At 41.0% G+C, this 21,566-nt stretch overlaps 1 protein-coding gene and 1 long non-coding RNA gene across 2 annotated transcripts; both read right to left on the bottom strand.

Moving 5' to 3' along the window:
- Nucleotides 1–9,101: 9,101 nt before the first annotated feature.
- LOC129407502 (uncharacterized) lies at nucleotides 9,102–10,515 on the bottom strand. Its single transcript, XR_008631571.1, has 3 exons — nucleotides 10,445–10,515; nucleotides 9,925–9,971; nucleotides 9,102–9,543 (listed from the first exon to the last, which is right to left on the bottom strand). It is a non-coding gene; the product is annotated as an uncharacterized LOC129407502 (long non-coding RNA).
- A 164-nt stretch (nucleotides 10,516–10,679) lies between these two features.
- LOC110174993 (protein NLRC3-like) lies at nucleotides 10,680–15,601 on the bottom strand. The gene is made up of 7 exons (XM_055148673.1): nucleotides 15,513–15,601; nucleotides 15,332–15,386; nucleotides 13,834–13,977; nucleotides 13,033–13,219; nucleotides 11,187–12,972; nucleotides 10,933–11,106; nucleotides 10,680–10,851 (listed from the first exon to the last, which is right to left on the bottom strand). Exons 1-7 carry the CDS (start codon nucleotides 15,599–15,601, stop codon nucleotides 10,680–10,682), a joined length of 2,607 nt encoding a protein of 868 aa, XP_055004648.1.
- Between the last annotated feature and the right edge of the window lie 5,965 nt (nucleotides 15,602–21,566).

The following is a 21,566-nucleotide window of genomic DNA, read 5'->3' as shown; positions in this document are numbered from 1 at the left end:
CTATGGAGCGACACGTTCACACATTGATACTTTTCTGATCTTCATACATCACACTCTCTGTATTGGCCATTGTTGGTAAAATACCCTAAGTCCTGGTTTAGTCCTGGTTTCATTCTGGTTTTTAGTTCTGATTTAGAGATGTGGCACGAGGCACGGTCCACGCGGTGTATGAGAAGGGAGGTTTGTGCTTTCGTGGCCCGGGGGTTGGGGACCCCTGGATTAAATGACGTCTCACATTGGTTTCTGTCATATAATTGTAGAGAAAAAGAGCAAAGGAACCGAAAGTCCCATTGTTGTTTGGTTTATTCTGAAGCTCATTTTTGTTTGTTTTGTTTCAGCTTTGTGTCTGTTTTTGTTTAACGTAGATCAACCTGGTAATTTCAGGGATATTAACCATAAACACGGTAAATTCCACCATATAGAATTGTGGCCTCGAGCTGAATTTTACACTACAGACATCCCGCCGCGCTGTAATGGAAACACAACCTGTTTGTCAAATTAATGGGACATAATAAGGAGCCTGGGGTCTGCAGCTTCTTCTCCAATCACTCATTTATTCTGCATGTTTTAACAACATGACATGATTTCAAAGTGTTGCACAAATACAGAGATACACACAATTCTCTGCCCTGCCCGAGTCAATAAAAACATAATCAAATGAAGAAAAATAAAACGTAGATGTCCAGAACTAACCCGCCAGCTGCCACGTTTCAAATTCTTTCTGTTAACGCTGTGTTTATGTTCATGACTGTACGAGACGAGGGAAAGGTGTGAGCTAAACTGTCCCGTTACTTGTGTTGTATGTGTGTGTTTGTGTGTATTATGTTGATTTATGTGTTTGTCACTTTATGTTGTATATTCTTGGTCCCCACTGAAAACAAGACACTGCATCTCAAGGGGCTTTTCATGAATACATTTAAATTCTAATTCAAATAGAAGCTTGACTCCAAATTTGCAGGCCTCGATGAACTACATTTGACTAGAGCCGAACTCCGTGGGTGCTGTCACACTCCCTTAGTCCACTTCTTTAAACCGTGTATGATCACAGCTGAGTCGCACACACATGGTGAGGGGCATTTTGGAGGGAAAGAAATTTAGCATTTTATCATCGAACATGTGACATTTCATGACAATTCTATAATCCAAGATTGCTGCCTCCATGTGATGTCAGCAAATTAGATGAGTAAATTGAATCCCTGCATAAACTTTGGGCCTTCCTAAACATTTCTCAAATTTACAGAAAGTCTCTATTTCTTATCATTTTTAACATTTTTGCACATAGGCTTAGGGAGTGGTCATACTTGCTGTGGTATTTCTTTTGTTCTATGGTGGTGTTTATGTGGCGCTTTGTGTTGTGTTGTCCAGTTTTTTATCCTAGCTCATCTTATCTTAAGTTATTGCCCTTTTAAATGAAGATCTCAAAATCAGAACAGTTTAGGAAAAACCTCTGACACCTAGAGGGTTAACCTACAGACTAAGGACACGTCCAAGTTTGTCTCAGTCTCAGTTTATGTTCAGGTCTCATGTGAAGCTCAGAAACTCCAGAATTCCCTCCCTGAGCTGCAGAGGCTGCACTAGCACTGACTCATGATCGGCTGCAGGCGCTGGGGTTAAGGTAGAGACCGTTCAGATCAGAGAGAGGCATTTTAGGTTTAAACCAACTGGATTTCAGCATTGAAGCAGCAACCCAAATCAGAGGGTCATGTGAGGCTCATTCTGCTTCCTGATCATCTTAAGAACCTGCGTGAAGTTGGTCCCCATCAAACTAAAAAACCTACACAAAAACTACGTCAATTGTTTGTGCCGTTTTGTGCTGCAAAAAGTTTCATTTGTACTGCTTTAGTTTTGGAGATATTAATGATTCTTTTAAAGGTCAAACTGGGGTCAGCAGCTCCCAGGAAACTTCAAAATCATCTAAAACTCCCAAAATGGTGTCAATCATTTGTGCTTTGTTTGTGCTGCAAAAAGTTTTGTTTGTGCAATTAAGGTTTTTAAGATATTAGCAGTTTTATTTTCAGTCGATGACATGTAATTTGCGGAAATTATATCTGATATATTAGATCTGAGGCTGTGGAAAAGTGTGTATCAGTCTTTAGAAACTTGCTTTTGATTCATATTTTATATAATAATACAGACTTTTCCACAGCCTCAGATCGTTTCTCTTCACCCGTTTTGTGGAGTTTTGTTAAAGCCGCTGCCGTCAACTGAGCGGAAATGACATCATATTATTTCCACAAAAATAATAATTCATTAATTTTAGAAATATACACACACAAATGGAGCGCAAAACAGCACAAACGAAATACAAACGTTTCGTATAATTTTCTGGCTGTTTTGAGGCTGTTTAACATTATGAGGGGCTGGATGACGTCAACAACTGAAAATAAAACCGTGAATATCTTAAGAACCAGAATCACACAAACAAAACTTTTTTACAGCACATCATTTCATCTTTAAAAAAATGAAGATAAGAACTAAGAAAAAGAAGTGATTGTATTTCTGTTCCAGGGGTTTGTTTATTGGACAACTTGAGTGATGATTTTAGTCCAAGAAATTAAAATTAGTAGCTAAATGACTATTTCTGGCACGTAAGTGTGTGCTGTTTAACTGGATTCAGGAGAAGCCACCAACTGTCACCCAGTGGTATAAGAATTAGAAAGAGTCTTACCCATGGAAAGAGTCAGTGCAAAATTGAAAGGTAATGATGATTTCTTCATGGAGTTGTGGTGGCCTCTGCTTATGACTTGCCTGGTGATCTCATTATCATTATACAAAGAGGTACAGGCTCAGTGTTGTGGCGGGCGCTTGGTTTGCCTGTTTGATCGGGTCGGTGTGTTTTGCTTAATTGGGTAATATGTATGTAATGAGAAAAACTCAAACACATGCTCAGACTGCTCTTTGTTTTGTGTGTTGTGTTAAAATGTTGAAAACTTAATAAAATATGTTAAAAAAAAAAGTCCAAGAAGCCTTTAACTCTTTCCCCCTTGGACGCCGACTAAGAACAACACAAACATATATGACTAGAGCAACACCCATAGAGCTCAAGTGCATAAAAGAAAACAGACTTCCACGAGTGATTATAAATGATTCCACACTCATGATCTTAATTGAAACACAGACATATTTGGTATTTCTGGAAACCTTAGACTCTGAACTCTTCATTTATTCATTTATCATTCAGCATCTGATATATGCAGGTTCTGAGTACTGTATTCATTTAAAAAAAAAATTATATATTGGTCAAAGTATTTAAACAGATTTCATATCACCAGATACAGTAGAGCCAAGTGTTCACCTGTTTGTACCTGTTGTTCACTTGTGTGCACCTAATTTTTTTCCCCATTTAACTTATGCAACTTATTTAACTTTTTATAATAATGTTTAGTTTCTTGTGTGCAGAGCTCCACATAAGTGTTTGTTTCTGTAGCGATTCTGTCAAACATCTCATCTTGGAAAAAAACACTGAAATATTTCAAAGGACTCACCTGAGCAACATCCAGATTTTGGGGCAATTTTGGTTCATAATCAATAATAAAGTCCCAGATAGTTTGTTGGGACATCGCAGGACTCCACACAGACGCATCAGCGACATTCTCACCTTTGTAAGTTTCACTCTCCAAAAGTCCATTGCTGTCGCTGTTTTCCACTTTATAATCAACTTCATCATCACTTTGAAATCTATAAAAGTCACTTTCTCTAAACTTATCCATAAAATACGTCTGCTCCTCATTATTTCTAAAACTGTCTTTCCATTGCTCGTGCTTTATGTTGTGTTTTTTCCGGAAGCTACAATCGTCACTACTTCGATAAACGTAGGAAAATATATCCTTGAATCCTATTGGTCAGTCTAGTGTGGGTTGTAGTGGCCCCCGCCTATCACAGCCTTTGTTTACATGTGAAAAACCGAGTCGTTTCTAAATGGTCGTCAAATCACGTCTTTAGTGAAACAGCAGAGGAGTCAAAACACGTCATTAAGGAAACAAATGTCGTCTTCATGGGGGAAAGAGAGAAAAAATAAAAGAGTATAAAAGTTATGTTTTGAAAGGTATAGAGCTCTGGAATGAATGAATTATGCATTAAATTTAATTTGTTTTAATTTATATTTTGTCTCTTACATGTACAGTGAGTCGTAAGTGAAGTTGTAAATCAAAACTTTTGTTCATACGACGTTTTTTTTCTTGGATTTCTGTCGTTGTTTCATAGAGTTTGGTACTTTTGCTTCAGCTTAGACTCTTTCTGACGTCACACAGTCTCACAGCTCCTTTTAAACGCCGAAGAATAAAACATGTCAAAGATCACGTAAAATGACTCTGGTGAATAGTTAAAACTCTTCATTCATGCAGCTGTGAGTTGTGACTCTGCAAACAGGGGAAGTCTGTATCATCTCACACAACACTGAGTTATTCAAAGCTCCATTAATGAATCATAGGCTCCACTTTGTGCTCCAGACTCAGCCTCTCTAAATATCTCATAAGGGCCTATTCTTTTTTAATGCGCGCATCACATAAAACAAACATATAACTAACTGTATCGAACAGATTGGGCGGAGGGCTGATCACTGTCACCTCCGAGAGAAAACACTGTAAAACATTCTCCGCTCTCTCCTCTCTTTCGCTCTTATAAATTCTTCATACTCAGACGGCTGTACTTGATTTTTTGCTGAAAAACAGAACTGGTTCGTTTTAAACAGTTTGCAGTCGTCCAAAGTTACTCCTCATGAGGTTCTGGGGGAGCGGTGTGTAAATGAAAGAGAATTTAAAGTAAAACAGACGGCAGGTTCAGTACAGCAACAAGGACGCGATAAACCAACGCAAATGACAAGTGAAAATAAAACAAGCTATCTAGCATGTAATGAAAATGTCATTTTTCATGAGTTGTGTGTGTGTTAGTTGTGTGACTGTAGATCAGTGTGTTGTGCATCACCAGAAAAAGAAGAAATTTCGTTCCAATTACAATTTTAACAGCAAACACTGAAAGAGAAAGGAACTGTTATAATTAGTGATTATCTTGAAAACTATTCATATTTTACTATACAAATGCATAGAATTATAAATAGATCATCATTTTTCTGAGATTTTGTGAAATTTCCAAAACCTGCATACATTTTGTGCCTTCGTTAACATTAGTATTAGTTTGTACGACCATAAATGGAAACAAAATAAACCAATGCAAATGACAATTGAAAATAAAACAAGCTCAATCAGAAAGAGCATCCTGGTCCCCATGAGGCGTCGGTGGGTCAGTTCATCAGCACAGAAGCAGTTTAGGAGGAGTCCAGCCCATATTACATGATCATTCTATCCATAATGCAATGTGTGTATCTGTACAGGCCCATGAACATTTGTGTGATATTGGTCACTAGGGTTGTCCTGGCACGATCGAGTCTGTAGTCATGTGATCGGCGCCGATTTCCGATCACGTGACTGCAGACTCAATTCGGACTCGGCCGATCAGGTATCGGATAAATAATATACTTATAACACACAGCAAACACAGGACACATAGCACACAACAGTTAATGTTTTTTTTGTTTTTTTTTTAACTGAGGCATGGCATTTGCTCAGAGATGTCCATTTAGCGCGACTGTCTGTCCCAGCGCCTGTTGTACTAGGGTCACACTCGCACTGGGACTTCTGGGTCGAGTCGTTCTCGGGCGCTGTTACCTGTGGTTCTGTGGTCCGTGTTCACACCTGTGCGGCCGATGGCGTCGTCACATGGTGCTGTTTGTTTGCATGTTGCGCAACGGAGTTGGCGCATTTGGCGAAGAGGGTGGGAACAGTGGTATGAAGCGTCTATTGAGTGGTGGGACTGATGCTGTGGTGCACGCTTGTGTTTGCAGTGCACGCTCCGCTGTGGGTTTGTGGATGTGGTGGTGGTGCGGGGGACAGAGGCTGTGGGGTTTCTGTCATCTTGTTTTTATTTGGTAAGATTTTGTATTATTTGGATTTCATTGACGAGCCTAAATGTTTCAAATATAAAGCACATGTTTCCATATAATATCAAAAATACAAAGTGTAGATTGTGCAGAGTCTCAGGTCTGACCTGATTCTGGTCTGGTTTCTGTTTGGTCCAGTTCATTAAGTTTATTAAGTTACACATTCCAAGACCAGATTGTGAAAAGTCAAGATTTTCAACAATGATGGTTCATGGTTAGAAAAGTGAATAATAAAATTAAAGTTTTGGACATTTGGTTTTTCACACTAAGTTCAGCCCAAATACTTCACATGAAATCAGCACAATCTGATCCCGCACACAGCCTGGATCTGATTCTTTGCTCTTAGTTCATTTTCATAATGTTTTATAGAAGTATCGGATCGGGACTCGGTATCGGCAGATGCTCAAAATCAAAGGAGTCGGACCTGGGGGCAAAAAAATGTGATTGGAACATCCCTATTGGTCACACATGAGAATGTCTGTGTTTACTAATGTGTAACGAAAATGTCATTTTTCATGAGTTGTGTGTGTGTTAGTTGTGTGACTGTAGATCAGTGTGTTGTGTATAACCAAAAAAAGAAGAAATTTCGTTCCAATTAGAATTTTAATGGCATACACTGAAAGAGAAAGGAACTGTTATTATTAGTGATTATCTTGAAAACTATTCATATTTGACTATACGAATGCATACATAAATAGATCAGAATTTTTCTGAGATTTTGAGACCACTCCCGTTGCTGTAGCTCCATCCTTCGTGGAGTTCTGCCCAAAAACTAGTGATGTGTCATCCGTGTCGAGGCTTCGATCCAGAAAGGCTTTGGTGAAGCGCGTATCGAGGCTTGTATCGGTGACGTATGTGCACAAAGCCTTGCGAACCTCCCACACCACGTGAACCATGTCCATATGTCCAAAGATGCCCTTGTTTCTTTAAATACAAACATACACAATCCAATTCCACACACTTTTGTGTCACTGTATGCAGCAGATTTCTTCTCGAAAACACTCGTGTAAACGCGGAATTAAAAGCGAAGACACGACACCACTTTTGCGTCTTCTGTTCAGACCGTCATCATATAAAACGTGAACTGGAGCCAGAGTCGATGGAGCCAGTAGCGCGGTCATGCTCACTGTTTTGCTCTGCTGTGTCCATTTATAGTTTATGATTGTTACGTAATAATATGAAACGTGACACTCCATCGCCCAACCACATCTGACTCTGAAATTCCTTTGTCTACACAATTTCCCACAATGCACCAGACCGTGGCCATCTTCAGTGATCATCCCAACACTGACCTGTATTTATCAGCTCTCACTTTGGGTTTGCGCAGACATCAATTATTGAGCGTCTGTGGGTTGATTGTAGCTCATAAATGCCATTCAGTGTGATCCGCCTTTAGCGCAGTAATCAACGGCCAGCTCCTCCTAAATAATGCACAGGCACAATTAAAAGGCTCGCTCCTCGTGCTGTATCTCCCCTCGTGCTGTTTCATGCATTTATGGATCAGCGCTGGATCGAGACGCGACACGGTTAAATGTCAATCAGCACATCTGAGGAGGTCTGCGCTGTGAATACAATCCACCGAAGGATGTTTTATTCACTGTTGTGTTGGGGTCAGCTGTGAGGAGTCGGCTTAACTTTCAACTTTCATTCCCATATGCTTGAGTAACCCTTTATTATTATTATTATTAAGCTCAAAATACTCTGTTCCACCTTGTGATGTCATGTAGACAACGTTTCTGAATTTTATTTTATTTTTTTTAGTGGGGTGAAAAAAATTCACGTCCACACTTGTGTCAGATCAGTAAATATTCACATTCAGACGACAACGAAGCAAGTGAAAATGATGTAATATATCTGCCACACCTGTATGTGGCGCTGTAACAATGATAACAATATCTAATAATGCAAATCTCATCACCGTTTTATTAAACTTTAAGGTAATTTAGCCGATTTTAGATGTATCCCAAAAATATAGACGTTTTGTTTTGCAAAAGTTAAACATAAGATTTAGTTTTTAGCTGTAAGATTTTGACGAGAATTATTACAATAACTTGGTCTCAAAAACCAACAGTTTAATTACTTGTGTGTGATTTTTGTTATTGATCCATGTGCTTAATCTGTGGTGCGTGTTGTTAGTATTGGCATTAACAGTGTGTCTCGGTTGTTGGGCGACGGGAGCAGCTCTGTAGGCTACACCTGTCACATTTTGGCAAAAGTCTTGTGGTCCGCCAAGGCCAGTTCGAGGGCTGTGGCCTTCGCTGCATCAGAGGACTCTGGCGATGACGGGGTCGCGATGTCATCGTTTTGTACACAAACACAACACAAAACATGGTACATTGATCTCCAGAACAGTTGATAGTCAAGGTCAGTTAAATACAATAAATCAATGAACCTGTCCAGGGACGACAGGTGGAAATTAACACTGATGCTACAACCTGATGTACAATGCATCTCTCCTGTTAAGGTTAATGCAAAAATTGTGCGCTGTCCCTGTCTCAAATAAATAAATAAATATATCCTCCAAAAGCTGCAGTTTGTTTGTTCACAGGACAACACAACGCCGGTGTTCTCAGATTTCTCCACTCTGGAACCTGTTCTCAAATAATACCGTTTTCCCCCACACCGGCTCCGTGTGGACGAAAGGCCAAAATGAATAAAAACTTCACAATTTCAACCAAAAAATTTTGTCATGTGGACAGGCCCTTAGCCTGATTCATCAACCGGTTTCACTTGGTAGAAACCGTGTGACCTCGCAGCATTAAGATTCGTTCGTTCGTTTGGTTGTGATGTATGTAATGCACCAAATCCTGTAGGAAGAAGAACAATAACATCTTTCCTCTTTAAAAGTTTTATTGAAAGTAAATGTGTCAATCCAGTTATCATTAAAACACTTGTTACATGACAAATCCCTGAGCTGCTCCTGTGCTCTGAACCACTGACAGAATCAGAGCCTTCCTCAGCATTTACCTGTCACCACATATAAATCACAAAATTGGCACCAACAAAAGGAAAACAATCTGAATTGTAATAAAATACTTGGTAATTCTAGTCAGTATAATGGTAGCCTAATTCTGTAGGCACATCGTCCAAACACACAGAAGAACCGGTGGAACGTCCTAAAAACCCAAACCCAGCGAACAATGGCGCAATGAAAGTGGTGTAAAAAGTGTGAATATGAACCAGTTCTTCATTGACAATACTGAAAAATGACAAAGAACCGGCAGAATGGTCCAGGTACACTGCCACATGGCCAGAGGAGGTTGGAGACTGGTATGCTTTTCTTCTGGGATGACTTTCAGTGTATTTATGATCAGAGACCTTCAGGCTCCAAGACTGATCATTTTTTCCAAACTTGCAAACTTTAGAAAGTTTCTTCCGGCTTATTCCTCTGTAACTCACTGCTATATCAACCTCTCCTTCCCAGTACAGCTCCCAGTAGCAGCGGCCGGTGAGAGGAGTGGAGCATAGGATTTGAGGACAGTAAGCAAACCTGTGTGGGTGATCTGGATAGTTCTGGTTTGTCTTCACATCAGTGACAGTCCTGCGGTCATCTGACACCTTGAGCTGGCTGTAAGATGTGTTCACATCCAATGTCAGCACACAATAATCTGAAAGACAAACGTAAACATCAGTCTCTATTTAGAGACTTTCTTAAGACATGATTTGGATAAACAATTTAAAATTTTAAGTTAATCCAAATTTGATTTGACAAACCTAAAATGTAAATACACACACGCAAACGCTGCATTGAGAAACTCTGTACTACACACAACCCCCCAACCACGCCCCTTCTTTTTGTCTTTCTGTGTTTCTTCTTTTCATTTACTTATTGTTCTTTTGTTGTTGTTGTTTTTGTTGTTTTGTATGTGTGTTAATCCTATATTTTATTATGTCTGTTTTGTTTAATTAACGTGCTGGGTATCCATTGCCTCAAAAATTACAAATTATGAAAAATAATAATAATAATAATAAAATAAATTTTAACTTACACTTAGAAATACCTTCAGTTAGCCAATGGACTCCAGCAGGCTTCAACCTGGATGTAAATACAATAGAAAACATACTTTATGAGTTATATATAAATACATAGATTGGCCATAGTTATAGTGGAAATAAATTGTGAATTAATTTTATCATAAATGTTCATATTTTGCTTTAGTTAACAAGTCATCAACTTCAATTGCAAATGTGCTCTGAGATTGTAAAATCTTGCTCTCCTTATTCACATATGTGAGGTTAACACACACACTCTGCAGCCTCTCATGTCACCCACACCGAGACCAAACACACAGAATCCAGCAGAACCTAGTCTGAGCTGGACCCTTTCAGTACATGTTCCCTCTCACTCTTTTCCTCAAAGTTTGGAGCTCGCATTAATGTGATAATTTTGCATCAAAAAAAAAAAAAAAAAAAAAAAAAGCCATTGACTTGACTTAGCATTAATAATAATAATAATAATAATAATAATAATAATAATAATAATAATGTACAGTTCAAATAATATCTCACCTGAGAGAGTCCAAGGGTAAGTCTCGATGTTCCCATAGATCCTTCAGTACCTGCAATGCTGAGGGCCCTGGATTGTTGTAGCTTAGGTCTAACTTCATCAGATAGCAGGGCTCATAACTCAAAGCTTTGACCAAGGTGGTCCCACCTTTCTCAGAGACCATACAACCTGACAAACTAAAAACACAGTATTAAATGATGATAGGAATGACATCAAGAACACATTATGGGACTTCCCTCACTTCAGACTCAGTAGTTTACACACGGTTGTCTTCAGCCCAGAGAACAGTAGCTCGACTCCTGAGTCTTGGATATCATTATTACTCAGATCCAAGTGTTGGATTCTGGAGGACGTGAGGACAGAGGCCAAATGGCCACAGCAGCTCTGGGACAAGCTACATTGACTGAGACTGAAGGGGACATTTTAGGACAACTGAACATTATACCACACGTCACACCTCTTATTAAACATTAATAGCACGAACACATACATGATGGTCTCCAGTTTGCAGTTTGGACTCGCCAGTCCTTCACACAGCAGCTCCACTGCAGAGTCCTGGAGGTTGTTATAACTGAGATCCAGGTGTTGGAGGCAGGAAGTCTGTGAGCTGAGAACTGAGGAAAGAGGATCACACGTTTCCTCTGACAAGTTACAGCTCCTTAAACTGAAAGGAAAGAAGAAACAATCCATAACACATTCTGTAGTTATAATAGAACTACAGCATAATATTTGTCCTAAACTCACAGAGCTTTCTTGGAAGCTTTGATGACTGGCAGCAGTCTCAGTAGAGCTGTTTCTGAAGAGGAGTATTTCTCCAGGTCAAACTCCTCAAGATCTTCAGATGAGGTCAGTAGGAGAAAGGCAAGAGCCGACCAATGAGATGGAGACAGATCTTCTGCTTTCAGGGTCTCTGTAGTCAAAGCTCTTTGGATATCTAAGACTAAAGAATAGTCCTTAAGTTCATTTAAACAATGAAAGAGGTTGACACATCTCTCCGCAGATAGGTCCTGGTTGATTTTCTCATGGATGTATTCAACTGTCTCTTGGTTAACTTCTGATTTTTGTAGCAAAAAACCTTGGAGCAGACGCTGATTTTCTGGTAGAGACAGACCCAGGAGGAATCGCAAGAACAAGTCGAGGTGTCCATTTGGACTTTTTAGTGCCTGGTCCACAGCTGAATGATGGAGATCTTTGAGTTTACATTTGCCTTTTAATCTCTTCAGACTGATATTTATTGGTTGTTTTGTTGAGAGCAAGTTTACACCAGTGTGGACAAAGGTTTGATGAACATGAAGAGCAGCCAGAAACTCCTGCACACTCAGATGGATGAAGCAGTAGACCTTGTCGTGGTACAGGCCTTGCTCCTCTCTAAACACCTGTGTGAACAAACCAGAGTACACCGAGGCAGCTTTGGTGTTCAGGCCAGAATGTTTCAAGTCTGACTCATAAAAGATCAGATTTCCTTTTAGCAGCTGGTCAAAAGCTAATTTTCCCAGAGACTTTACCATCTTCACGGTCTCATTTGTCCACTGAGGATCTGTCTCAGATTGCCCATCATACTTCAGATTTTTGATTTTGGCCTGGATCACCAGAAAGTGGATGTACATCTGGGTGAATGTCTGAGGCAGCTCGTCTGTGTCAGTCTTCATCACATGGTGCAGGACAGTGGAGATGATCCAGCAGAAGACCGGGATGTAGCACATTATGTACAGACTGTGGGACTTTTTGATGTGGGAAATGACGGCTGTGGCCTGCTCTTCATCCCTGAACCTTCTTATGAAGTACTGCTCCTTCTGTAGGTCAGTGAACCCTCTCACCTCTGTCACCATGGAAATGAAGGAGGCTGGGATCTGACTGGCCGCTGCAGGGCGAGTGGTTATCCAAACCTTAGCGGAGGAGAGCAGGTTCCTCCTGATGAGGTTGATTAACAGCACATGCACTGAGGTGGACTTTGTGGGGTCAGTCAGGACCCGGGTTCGGCTGAAGTCCAGAGGAAGTCTGCATTCGTCCAGACCATCAAAAATGAAGAGCACCTGGAGGTCCTCAAAGTTGCTGATTACTTTGGATTCACTGAAGAAGTGGTGCAGCAGTTCAACCAGGCTGAACCTTTGGTCTCTGAGCACGTTGAGCTCTCTGAAAGTGAATGGGAAAAGCAGCTGGATGTCCTGGTTAGTTCTACCTTCAGCCCAGTCCAGACAGAACTTCTGAGTCAGCATGGTTTTCCCTATGCCTGCCACACCCTTCGTCAACACAATATGTATGGGCTTTTTTGTTCCAGCAGAGCTTTTAAAAATGTCTTCACATTTGATGGCTGTCTCCAGTCGGCCTGGGGTCCTATAGTCAGTCTCGATCTGTCTGACCTCATGTTCCTGGTTGACTCCCGCAGCCCCTCCCTCTGTGATGTAGAGCTCTGTGTAGATCTGGTTCAGGAGGGTGGCATTTCCTGCTATAGGGATGCCCTCAGACACACAGTTGTACCTCTGCCTTAAGCACGATTTAATCTTGCAACAGAAGATCCCAAAAGTGCTTTCTGTAAATGCAAAAAAGTCCACAGTGAATTAGAGAAAAATGCTCTGAAAGTCACACTTACCATTCTGAAGACGGTCAGCGAGGTTCTCATCCATCTTTTTGAGAAAGTCCAGGGTAATCCTCAGAAATGCCTCTCTGTTGCTCTGCTGCTCCTCCTCCTCGGTCTCAAAATATTCTGCAGATTTCAGAAGCCCGTGCCACTTCTTTAGCTCATTTTTAACAAACATCACAAGGTTTTCTTCTAGTTTCTGGAATAAGAAGATGATAAGGGTAGAGGGTATGAAAACCATTTGACCTTCATTTTCATGACAGTGCACATTGTAGGTTTTCACTCAAGGCATCAACACTATGAATAAACACATACATACTAAACAATCAACAGTGAAATAAGCATTTTTATATGATACATTCTTTAAATGAGTCACCCTTTGTTTGCTTTGCACTCTCTGTAATCCCTGACCCTTGTGTTGCTTTCAGACCGCGGTGTCAGAAAATGATGCCTCTATTTGGACGCATTTTAGTTCAGATGCCCCCAATGCGTGTCTTGGACGCCATAGACGAATGGGAGAAAAATACTTGATGCGTGTCCGTTGCCCTGGAAACAAGTGCCCGGCCCCGGTCTTTTCCCGGAACGATGGACCAGGTTGAGAGAGACTTTAGTTTTTTTATTACATAAAATTACAGCACAGGAGTTTGACTCGGCTGCTGTGGCGTATATATACAGTATGTATACTCCACTAATGACACTGGATCAGTCCTGGTCTAGTCCTGGTCCAGTCCTGGTCCAGTCCTGGTCCAGTCCTGGTCTAGTCCTGGGCTAATCCTGGCGATCTTCTTCCAGATAATAACATTGCTACGTCACTGGATACTCGTCCCTGATTGGTTGACGCGGTGCATCTGACGTGAAAAGTTTGGCATTTTCAACTTCTGATGCTGACGCCTTGGAGGCGCTTAGGGCATTGACACCTGAAAGCTTAAGACGAAGCGACACCAGATTCGTGGCGTGCTGAAGACACGCCGCAAAAACGCAGGATGCCTTAGACATGCGTCTACGTAGACTTTGCATATAAACTGGACGCCTTGACGCTCCGGTCTGAACGGGCCATTGGAAGGCACGTCTACTATTTCAGATGAATTCATCACAAAGCTCATTGACTGACGAGTTTGCAGTGTTGTCAGTAAAGCAAAGGGTAACTATTTGAGGAACGTAAATATAAAATATAAACATACAGTAATTAGAGTTAATTAACACATTATTCATATATACATATACTGAATTTCATTATACTGTATAACGACAATAAAGGCTTTCTATTCTATTCTATTCTACATAATTCCATCTTACTTCAGATATTTGACTTCTCTAGAATTGACTTTCAAGTCTATACACAGAATAGGGCTTGTCATTTTGGTGATATTATCATATTGTGTTTTTTGTTTTTTTGTTTAATGCAGCTCCATGCTTCCCTCCTGCTATTGGTCAGTCTTGGTTATGGACTTGGTTGTGACAGGTGGATTTAACCAATCACAATGAAATTTAGGAACAAAAGAAGACTTTAGTTACATCTTATAGACTGTATAGATACTGAAAATATGAATTGTGATCAAATTACAATTAGGTCTGCCTTGAAGAAATCAGTGCCCAGTGCTCAAAGCGGGACTGGATAAACTTGTGGATGTTAAATAATCAATAGAGTATTCAATTACTAAAATAATCGATAGCTGCAGCCCTAGACTCAAGTCATTAAAATAGTGAATCAGGTCTGACGGGCTGATTCCACATGTGTCTCATGTGTCTCTGGTTCTCTGAACCACACACTGAGCAGTTGAGGAGAAGTTGTGGTGGATGAGGGTCGTTCCTCATCCTGTGTATGTGCAGAGCTCCACCTCCACCATCCTCCAAATTACAGACCAATTCTATTTTTTGACCAATCTCCACAGTTCAGAACGCACCAAACAGGAAAGAGAACGGGAACTACATTGGGATTTCCAAAGTAATTACACTCAACACCGACTTCATTTTCATCATATTATTTATAACAGATGTTTATACAGTTGTTGTGTTGGTAGTTGAGTTCAGTAAACTGTTAATCTTCACTCTGTCACTGAAACACCACAAAACTTTTGGTCTTTCATGGGGACTTTTATTTGAGTAGAGCTCTTCTCAGGCTCAGTCTCTGGGCTCACAGTCCTGAGGGAGAGTCTGTGCTCTCAGTCAGAGTCGATTCAGAGCCAGAGCTGCATGATGTGGAATCAATCCATGACTCGAGTCCAAGTCACAAGCTGCAAGTCCTCACTTCTGCAAATATCTGCACCTGATTCATATGTGCTGGACAAGAAAGATAATGGTGTTTACAAACCGTAAATATTGAATCTAGATGTGTCGGATTCTCATAGCCCGACTCTGGCTCCAATCTAAAGAAATTAAAAGAATTAAAAAAAAGGCTTAGGTTATGTTTTACTTTTTTTCTTTTTTTTTTACATTACATAAGTGAAACACATGACCAAATTATGACTGAACAATCAGTGTGGGCGACTTACCTGGGATGATCCCTGGGCTGTTCCTTGAAGTATAAGGGTTCATCTTTGGACTTGGAACTCATCAAGGTCACATATTCAGGGTGAATCATTGACTCTTTACTGATGGAAACACATTCAAGAATGAGTTCAACTTCTCTCCATGAATTTCCATGGTTTGATATTACATGTAGGTGTTATATTATTTTATTAAAAATACTGTTAAAACAGACCCTAAAAACAAGGAGATGTTATTGCTTTGACTAGAATGTTTCACAGTATGGCATTAAACCTTTCTATCTTCAGGGAGACTGACCAACCAAGTTACAGGTCAGATCTGTGGAGAGGCGACCCCGCTCACAGTCAGAATGCCTGTTTTTCTAGGTATTTTTGAGCTGTAAAACCACTTGTAATTTAGCAAATGTAAGGGAGAGCAGTTTAATGAACATTCCAGGCAGAGCAATGACAAACAAGCAGGTGACAGAGCGTCAACCAAAAAGTTACATAGTGCTCCTTTACTGATTTAATCCAGGGGTCATCAAACTAAGGTCACCACGCCCCTTTGACCAGCCTATTTTTTTTTTACTTTTTGGCAAATAATAACACATCTGCATTTTGTATTTTGTAGATTGTTTTTTTCAATTAAAAAATATATTTCTATGAAGTATTGATATTTAAATAATTATACGTATTTACATTTGTTGCAGAATTTTCAACACCTGACAAACTCGAGATCAAACAGTGACAGTCAAGCAGGCACAGAGTTCTGTAGTGCAGTTAAGGACAGAAAAATGTCTTGTTTAAAAGTACAAAAACTTGACAGTTTTCAGAGAACAGTGGATGACTGATTATTTTTTTGTTCAGTGTGAGGTGCGTGCAGTTTGTCTGATGTGTAAAGAAAGTGTGGATGTTTTCAAAGAATATAATCTGCTTCGCCAGGGTCAGACAAATCTGTTATATGACCAACACGACTCCATCACAGTCAAGAGTGATAATGTGACCCCTAGAGAAAAAAAGTTTGGTGACCCCTGATTTAATTGAAGACAAATTGAATAATTAAATACACAGCGACATGTACAGATACATATAGTTCTTCTGTTGTATTTTTGTGTAAAGCTCTGTGCCTCACACCAAAGGGAAAAAACTCACCTGACAGAAGCTCTGAAATACAGAGGTTCATCTTTAGATCTGTCGCTCTGCAGAGACACACAGGTGAGCTCAGGTCCAGAGTTTAGATCCATCCTTGAATTTTCCATCTTCGTCTAACATTTCACAAACAAATTATTGCCTTTGTTCATTCTTACGAAAGAAAGTTTAACTAATCTAGGTCCCTACAAAGTTTTATGTTTTTATGTTTTCTTTGTAACTGTATAAAATATTATATATAAAATGTAAAAGAATAATCTACTTACGCTGTGTGTAAATTTCCAGTTCAGCTGCTTCAAGTTGAAACAGATCTGCAGGTTTGTTTCATTCTCAGACCTGATCTGCCCACAAGTTTACAAGCACTCACATGAATCACACCCAGACCAAGGTCAAAGTCGACGCTGTGTCTTTTACTGGGATGAATTACACAACCAAAACAAACATACTAGTTTAAATTCAAAACAAACTGCAAACTTGTTCACTGGAATCTCTTCATTCAAGCCCCTGCAAAGACTAAACTTAATTGTAAGATTCAATCAGTTTTACTTAATTACACAGCAACACATTAGTGAGTTAAAACCTTTAGTGAGTTAGAATCTTCTAGAGCTCCTGCTGAGGTCTGAGCCAGAATAACCAGAGGATCCAAGACTGAATCTTCTCTACTCTTAGAGCTACGTACAGTATACAAAATCAGTCTGGTTTGTGCCCAGATGTTTAACTCATCTCCAGAGACTCTGGACTCTGCCATCGGACTGTCTGTAAATGTAACTAGAGTCTCCATGTGCAGCTCATCTGAGGTTCAAACTACTGAGAATCCTTCAGGTACTGCTGCGGCTGCTAAATTAAGGTTTGGAAGAGCGAAAGTCAATGAACTCAAAACAAAAATGTGTGAAGAAGCCCTCAATCGTCCAGGTAGAATCCATGGCGAGGAGAAAATTCAGTTTGTCTGGACAAAAGATGGTGTCTGAGGCCTCTAAACAGAAATGGAGGCCTCAGACACCGTCTATCTCCTATTTACAACTCCATCCTCAAACCAAAATCAAAACAAACAAGAGAACAACAGGTGTATCCAGGTCAGGTCCAGAGGTGTGGAAGCTCCATTATGGCCATGAATTGTTCTGCTAATTAGACCCCACACCCTGTACAGGTCAATAGGCCGAACTAACAAACAGAAACTGTAAACAAGTGTGTGTGTTAGTTTCAGAGTAGTTTCAGTGTAGTTAGCTCCTCCCTGCAGACAGATATAAGGAAGTGTCCACCAGCGTCTGACCAGAACTGAAGAAGCAGCTTGGATGAGCTGAGAAACATCTTCAACCAAACTAACTTTTGTCCAGTCGACAAACTGAATTTTCTCCTCGCCGTGGATTCTACCTGGACGACTGAGGGATTCTTCACGTACGTGTTTGTAACTGTATGTTGTATGTTCTTGGTCCACTTTGAAAACAAGATGCTGCATCTCAAGGGGCTTTTCATTAATAAATTTAAATTCTAATTCAAATAGAAACTCGACTCCCAATTCACCAGCCTCGATGAACTTCATTTGACTGGAGCTGAACTCCGTGGGTGACGTCATTCTCCTTTAGTCCCCTTCTTTAAACCATGTACTTTCTTTGCACATAATATTAGGTATGCAGTGCCATATTTATGTTTCAGAAACTGTAAACAAGTGTGTGTGTTAGTTTCAGAGTAGTTTCAGTGTAGTTAGCTCCTCCCTGCAGACAGATATAAGGAAGTGTCACCAGTGTCTGACCAGAACTGAAGAAGCAGCTTGGACGAGCTGAGAAACGTCTCCAACCAAACTAACTTTTGTCCAGTCGACAAATTGAATTTTGTCCTCACCATCAAAAAAAATTTTTTTTTAAACCATATTTTAGCAGAAATACAATTTATGTTTTGTATTTTAATACAGAACAATGGGCTGAACCTGAACCTGCCCTTTGTCGATGGAAAACCTATCTTCTGCCTTTGTCTCAGTTAATAAGAAGTACATGAATGTTTCTTCAGTCAAGTTCGTTCACACCCTGCAGTGAATTACTGTTACTCTGGAGTAGCTCTCGTCAGATAACACAAGTATGATTTGTCCATTTCTGAGCTTTACTGTGTTTAAGTACAAAGCAATCACTTCTTTTCACTCATTTGTTCCTGAAGTTTAATTTGTCTTTTTGGGGCCTCACCTGGCTGATCTCGTCCACGTCTCCTCCTTCATTTGAATGCGCGTCACACCTGGCCACCCGCAGCCATCTCCGCTCCCATTTCTGATTCGTGACCTCTGATAATTGGCCAGCGCTGGAGTGATGGCTGTCTGCCTCTGTCACCTGCCCACTCTGAATTATTAATATCTAATATCATTATGTAGGCAGTGCTTGTCATAACAATCCGAGCCGGTGGAGAGGAACTCAATCTGCAGCCGCTGCCCTGTGCCTACAATGCATTTAATTATTGATAACGACTAATTGGCTACAGGATTCACGGGGCACACTTACTTTTGTTCCCACTTTGCTCCTCCAAGAAACAATCATATTAATAGGCCAGCCCTCTCTGATGGCCCCATGTCAGCAAATTAGCAGCCGAGACGACCCGCGCGACCCGTCCTCTGTCCACCGTTTTCACCCATATTCACTTTTCTTGTCCTTTTCCGCTAACCTTGAGTTTAATTAACGTTGGTCACTGAAAAATCGTTATTCAGTGTGCGTGCCGATGTCCATTTTTTTCAAACAGGAGAACAACGAAGACTTGGGGAGGTTAACAAAGTTTAATTAGAGTCGATGGGCAGGTCCTGGGGTCTTGTGTTTGACTGTGGAGCTTCAAGAGAAAGTAAAACCGTGAATTAAACCGACCAGCTCTAACCCGGACTAATAGGCAACTTTAAATTAACCTGAGAGAGAATGGTTGTATAACAGCATTTGGACTATGGTGACATGATTTTGACCCACTGACACTTCGGTAATTTGGGTAATGTGATGGGGGCGATGGAAGTTTTGAGCCTCATTGAGTTCGTATGTCTGATGTTGTGCTGTTGGCTTCATCAGACCAGGACCTGCAGCACTGGGGCGGTTTGCAGTCGAGTGTGAAGCAGCTGGGATGAAGATCAGCTCCTCCAAATCTGAGGCCGTGGTTCTTGACCAGAAAAAGGTGTCTTGGTGGGGAGTCCCTGCCTCAAGTGGAGGAGTTCAAGTATCTCAGGGTCTTGTTCTCGAGTGAGGGGAGGATGGAGCGTGAGACTGACAGGTGGACAGGTGGACAGGTGCAGCGTCTGCAGTGATGCGGTCACTGTATCGGACCGTTGTGGTGAAGAGGGAGCTGAGTCGAAAGGCAAAGCTCTCAATTTACCGATCAGTCTTCATTCCTCCCCTCATCTGTGGTCATGAGCTCTGGGTAATGACCAAAAGGATGAGATCGCGATTCCTCTGGGTGTCTGGGTGCTCCCTTACAGATAGAGTGAGAGGAGCAGCTGAGGGTTGGTCACCTGTTCTGATGCCTCCTGGGCGTCTCCCTCAGGAGGTGTTCTGGGCATGTCCCACCAGAAGGAGGTCCCAGGGAAGACCCAGGACACACTGGAGGGACTATGTCTCTGGGATGGCCTGGGATCCCCCAGGAGAAGCTGAAGGAAGTGTCCAGGGTGAAGGAAGTCTGGGAGTCCCTGCTTAGACTGCTGCCACCACAACCCGGCCCCATTTAAGAGGAGGAAAATGGATGGATGGATCAACTTCGTCTGTAGTTTGTGGTATACAAACTACTTAGTGCAATCTTTCCCAAGCAGGGACACCTCCGGAGACTTTTTATCACCAGTCACACGGCTAATGGTGCGAGTCAAAGGTGAGGCGCCCAAACGAACCAAAACAAACTAAACCTATTTTGGGCTGAGTTTGACCTGTTGTATTTGTTTTTGTTTTGTAGTACTCTTATTATCCCAATAATTCCAACTCTTTTCAGGAGCAGTGGGCAGCGCGTGGGGAGCCCAGGGACCCATCACCATGATCTTGTCCCTAGGCTTGGTCAAGACTAGTTTAACTGGAGGCTTTTTACCTGCCTATGGTGTGTGTTTTTAAAGGCCTGAGCAAACTGGGAATTGAACCTGTAACCTTCTTGGCACCGTGCTGCCAAAGTACTCCTGGTTAAGCACTGGTCTAGTTCAGGTTTAGTCTGAGTTTAGTCCCATTTTGATGTGGTCAATGTGCGAGTGTGAATGGATCCATATTACGTGTTTTGACTGCTGCATCAAAATTGCGCGCCTTGCCCTTGGTCATTCCCCTGGGACAATCTGAACTAGAGCATAGAAACCTGACTGAAATCTGATGAGTCTGAACAAATATTAGAACTTATGTTGGGGCTCGGGTCGAACGCTTCAGCTGTTTCCTGTCTACAGTAAAACCAGTCACTCTGAGACTCTTCTAGTTCAGATAAAAGTCAAAACTCTATTATTATTATTTGTGAAATGTGGTGCAAAACATCCAATACCTGATTTGTAAAGCATAAAAGAGGCGATAAAATCCACAGGAAGTAGAGTCACTATCGCAAATCTGCAACTTCACCTCGATCTTTGCGCTGTGTGGATGTAAACAGACACACATGAGGAACTACTCTTGCCTTTTCACTTTTAAAGAACAACTCAAACTGGTTTAATAGCGTGGTTTTGTGGACTGGAGTTATTATTTGCGGAAGACAATTTCTACGAATAATGTGGATGAGATGCTGTGGTTTAAATTGACCACTTTACGAGAAGTGAGGAATAAAGTCTTCTTATTTTCGCTTTATCCCGATTTTATATTTTGTGTGTCCATTAGAGGAACACAAACAATATCCTACGTGTGTCTTCATTAGTCAGCCTCTGAAAATAGTGTGATTTTAACTTTGTCGGGTTTGGACACAAATATCTGAATACTTGTCGGGCTTGGGTCGGATTCGATCACTGCTCTGACAGACGTGGGCTGG

This window comes from Boleophthalmus pectinirostris, unplaced genomic scaffold (genome assembly GCF_026225935.1).
Source record: "Boleophthalmus pectinirostris isolate CB_2022bp ecotype Guang Dong unplaced genomic scaffold, ASM2622593v1 HiC_scaffold_12, whole genome shotgun sequence".
In the NCBI taxonomy this organism is placed as follows: domain Eukaryota; kingdom Metazoa; phylum Chordata; class Actinopteri; order Gobiiformes; family Gobiidae; genus Boleophthalmus; species Boleophthalmus pectinirostris.
The sequence above is the reverse complement of the archived record's forward strand: the minus strand, read 5'-3'. Positions and strand labels throughout refer to the sequence as shown.

Excerpts from the sequence above, each read along its gene's own strand:
- LOC110174993 (XM_055148673.1), bottom strand. The coding sequence starts at position 15,601 with ATGATTCACCCTGAATATGTGACCTTGATGAGTTCCAAGTCCAAAGAT. Across the intron at positions 15,387-15,512 it reads CAGCCCAGGGATCATCCCAG|ATTGGAGCCAGAGTCGGGCT; the intron begins GTAAGTCGCCCA and ends TAATTTCTTTAG. Across the intron at positions 12,973-13,032 it reads CGCTGACCGTCTTCAGAATG|AAAGCACTTTTGGGATCTTC; the intron begins GTAAGTGTGACT and ends TTGCATTTACAG.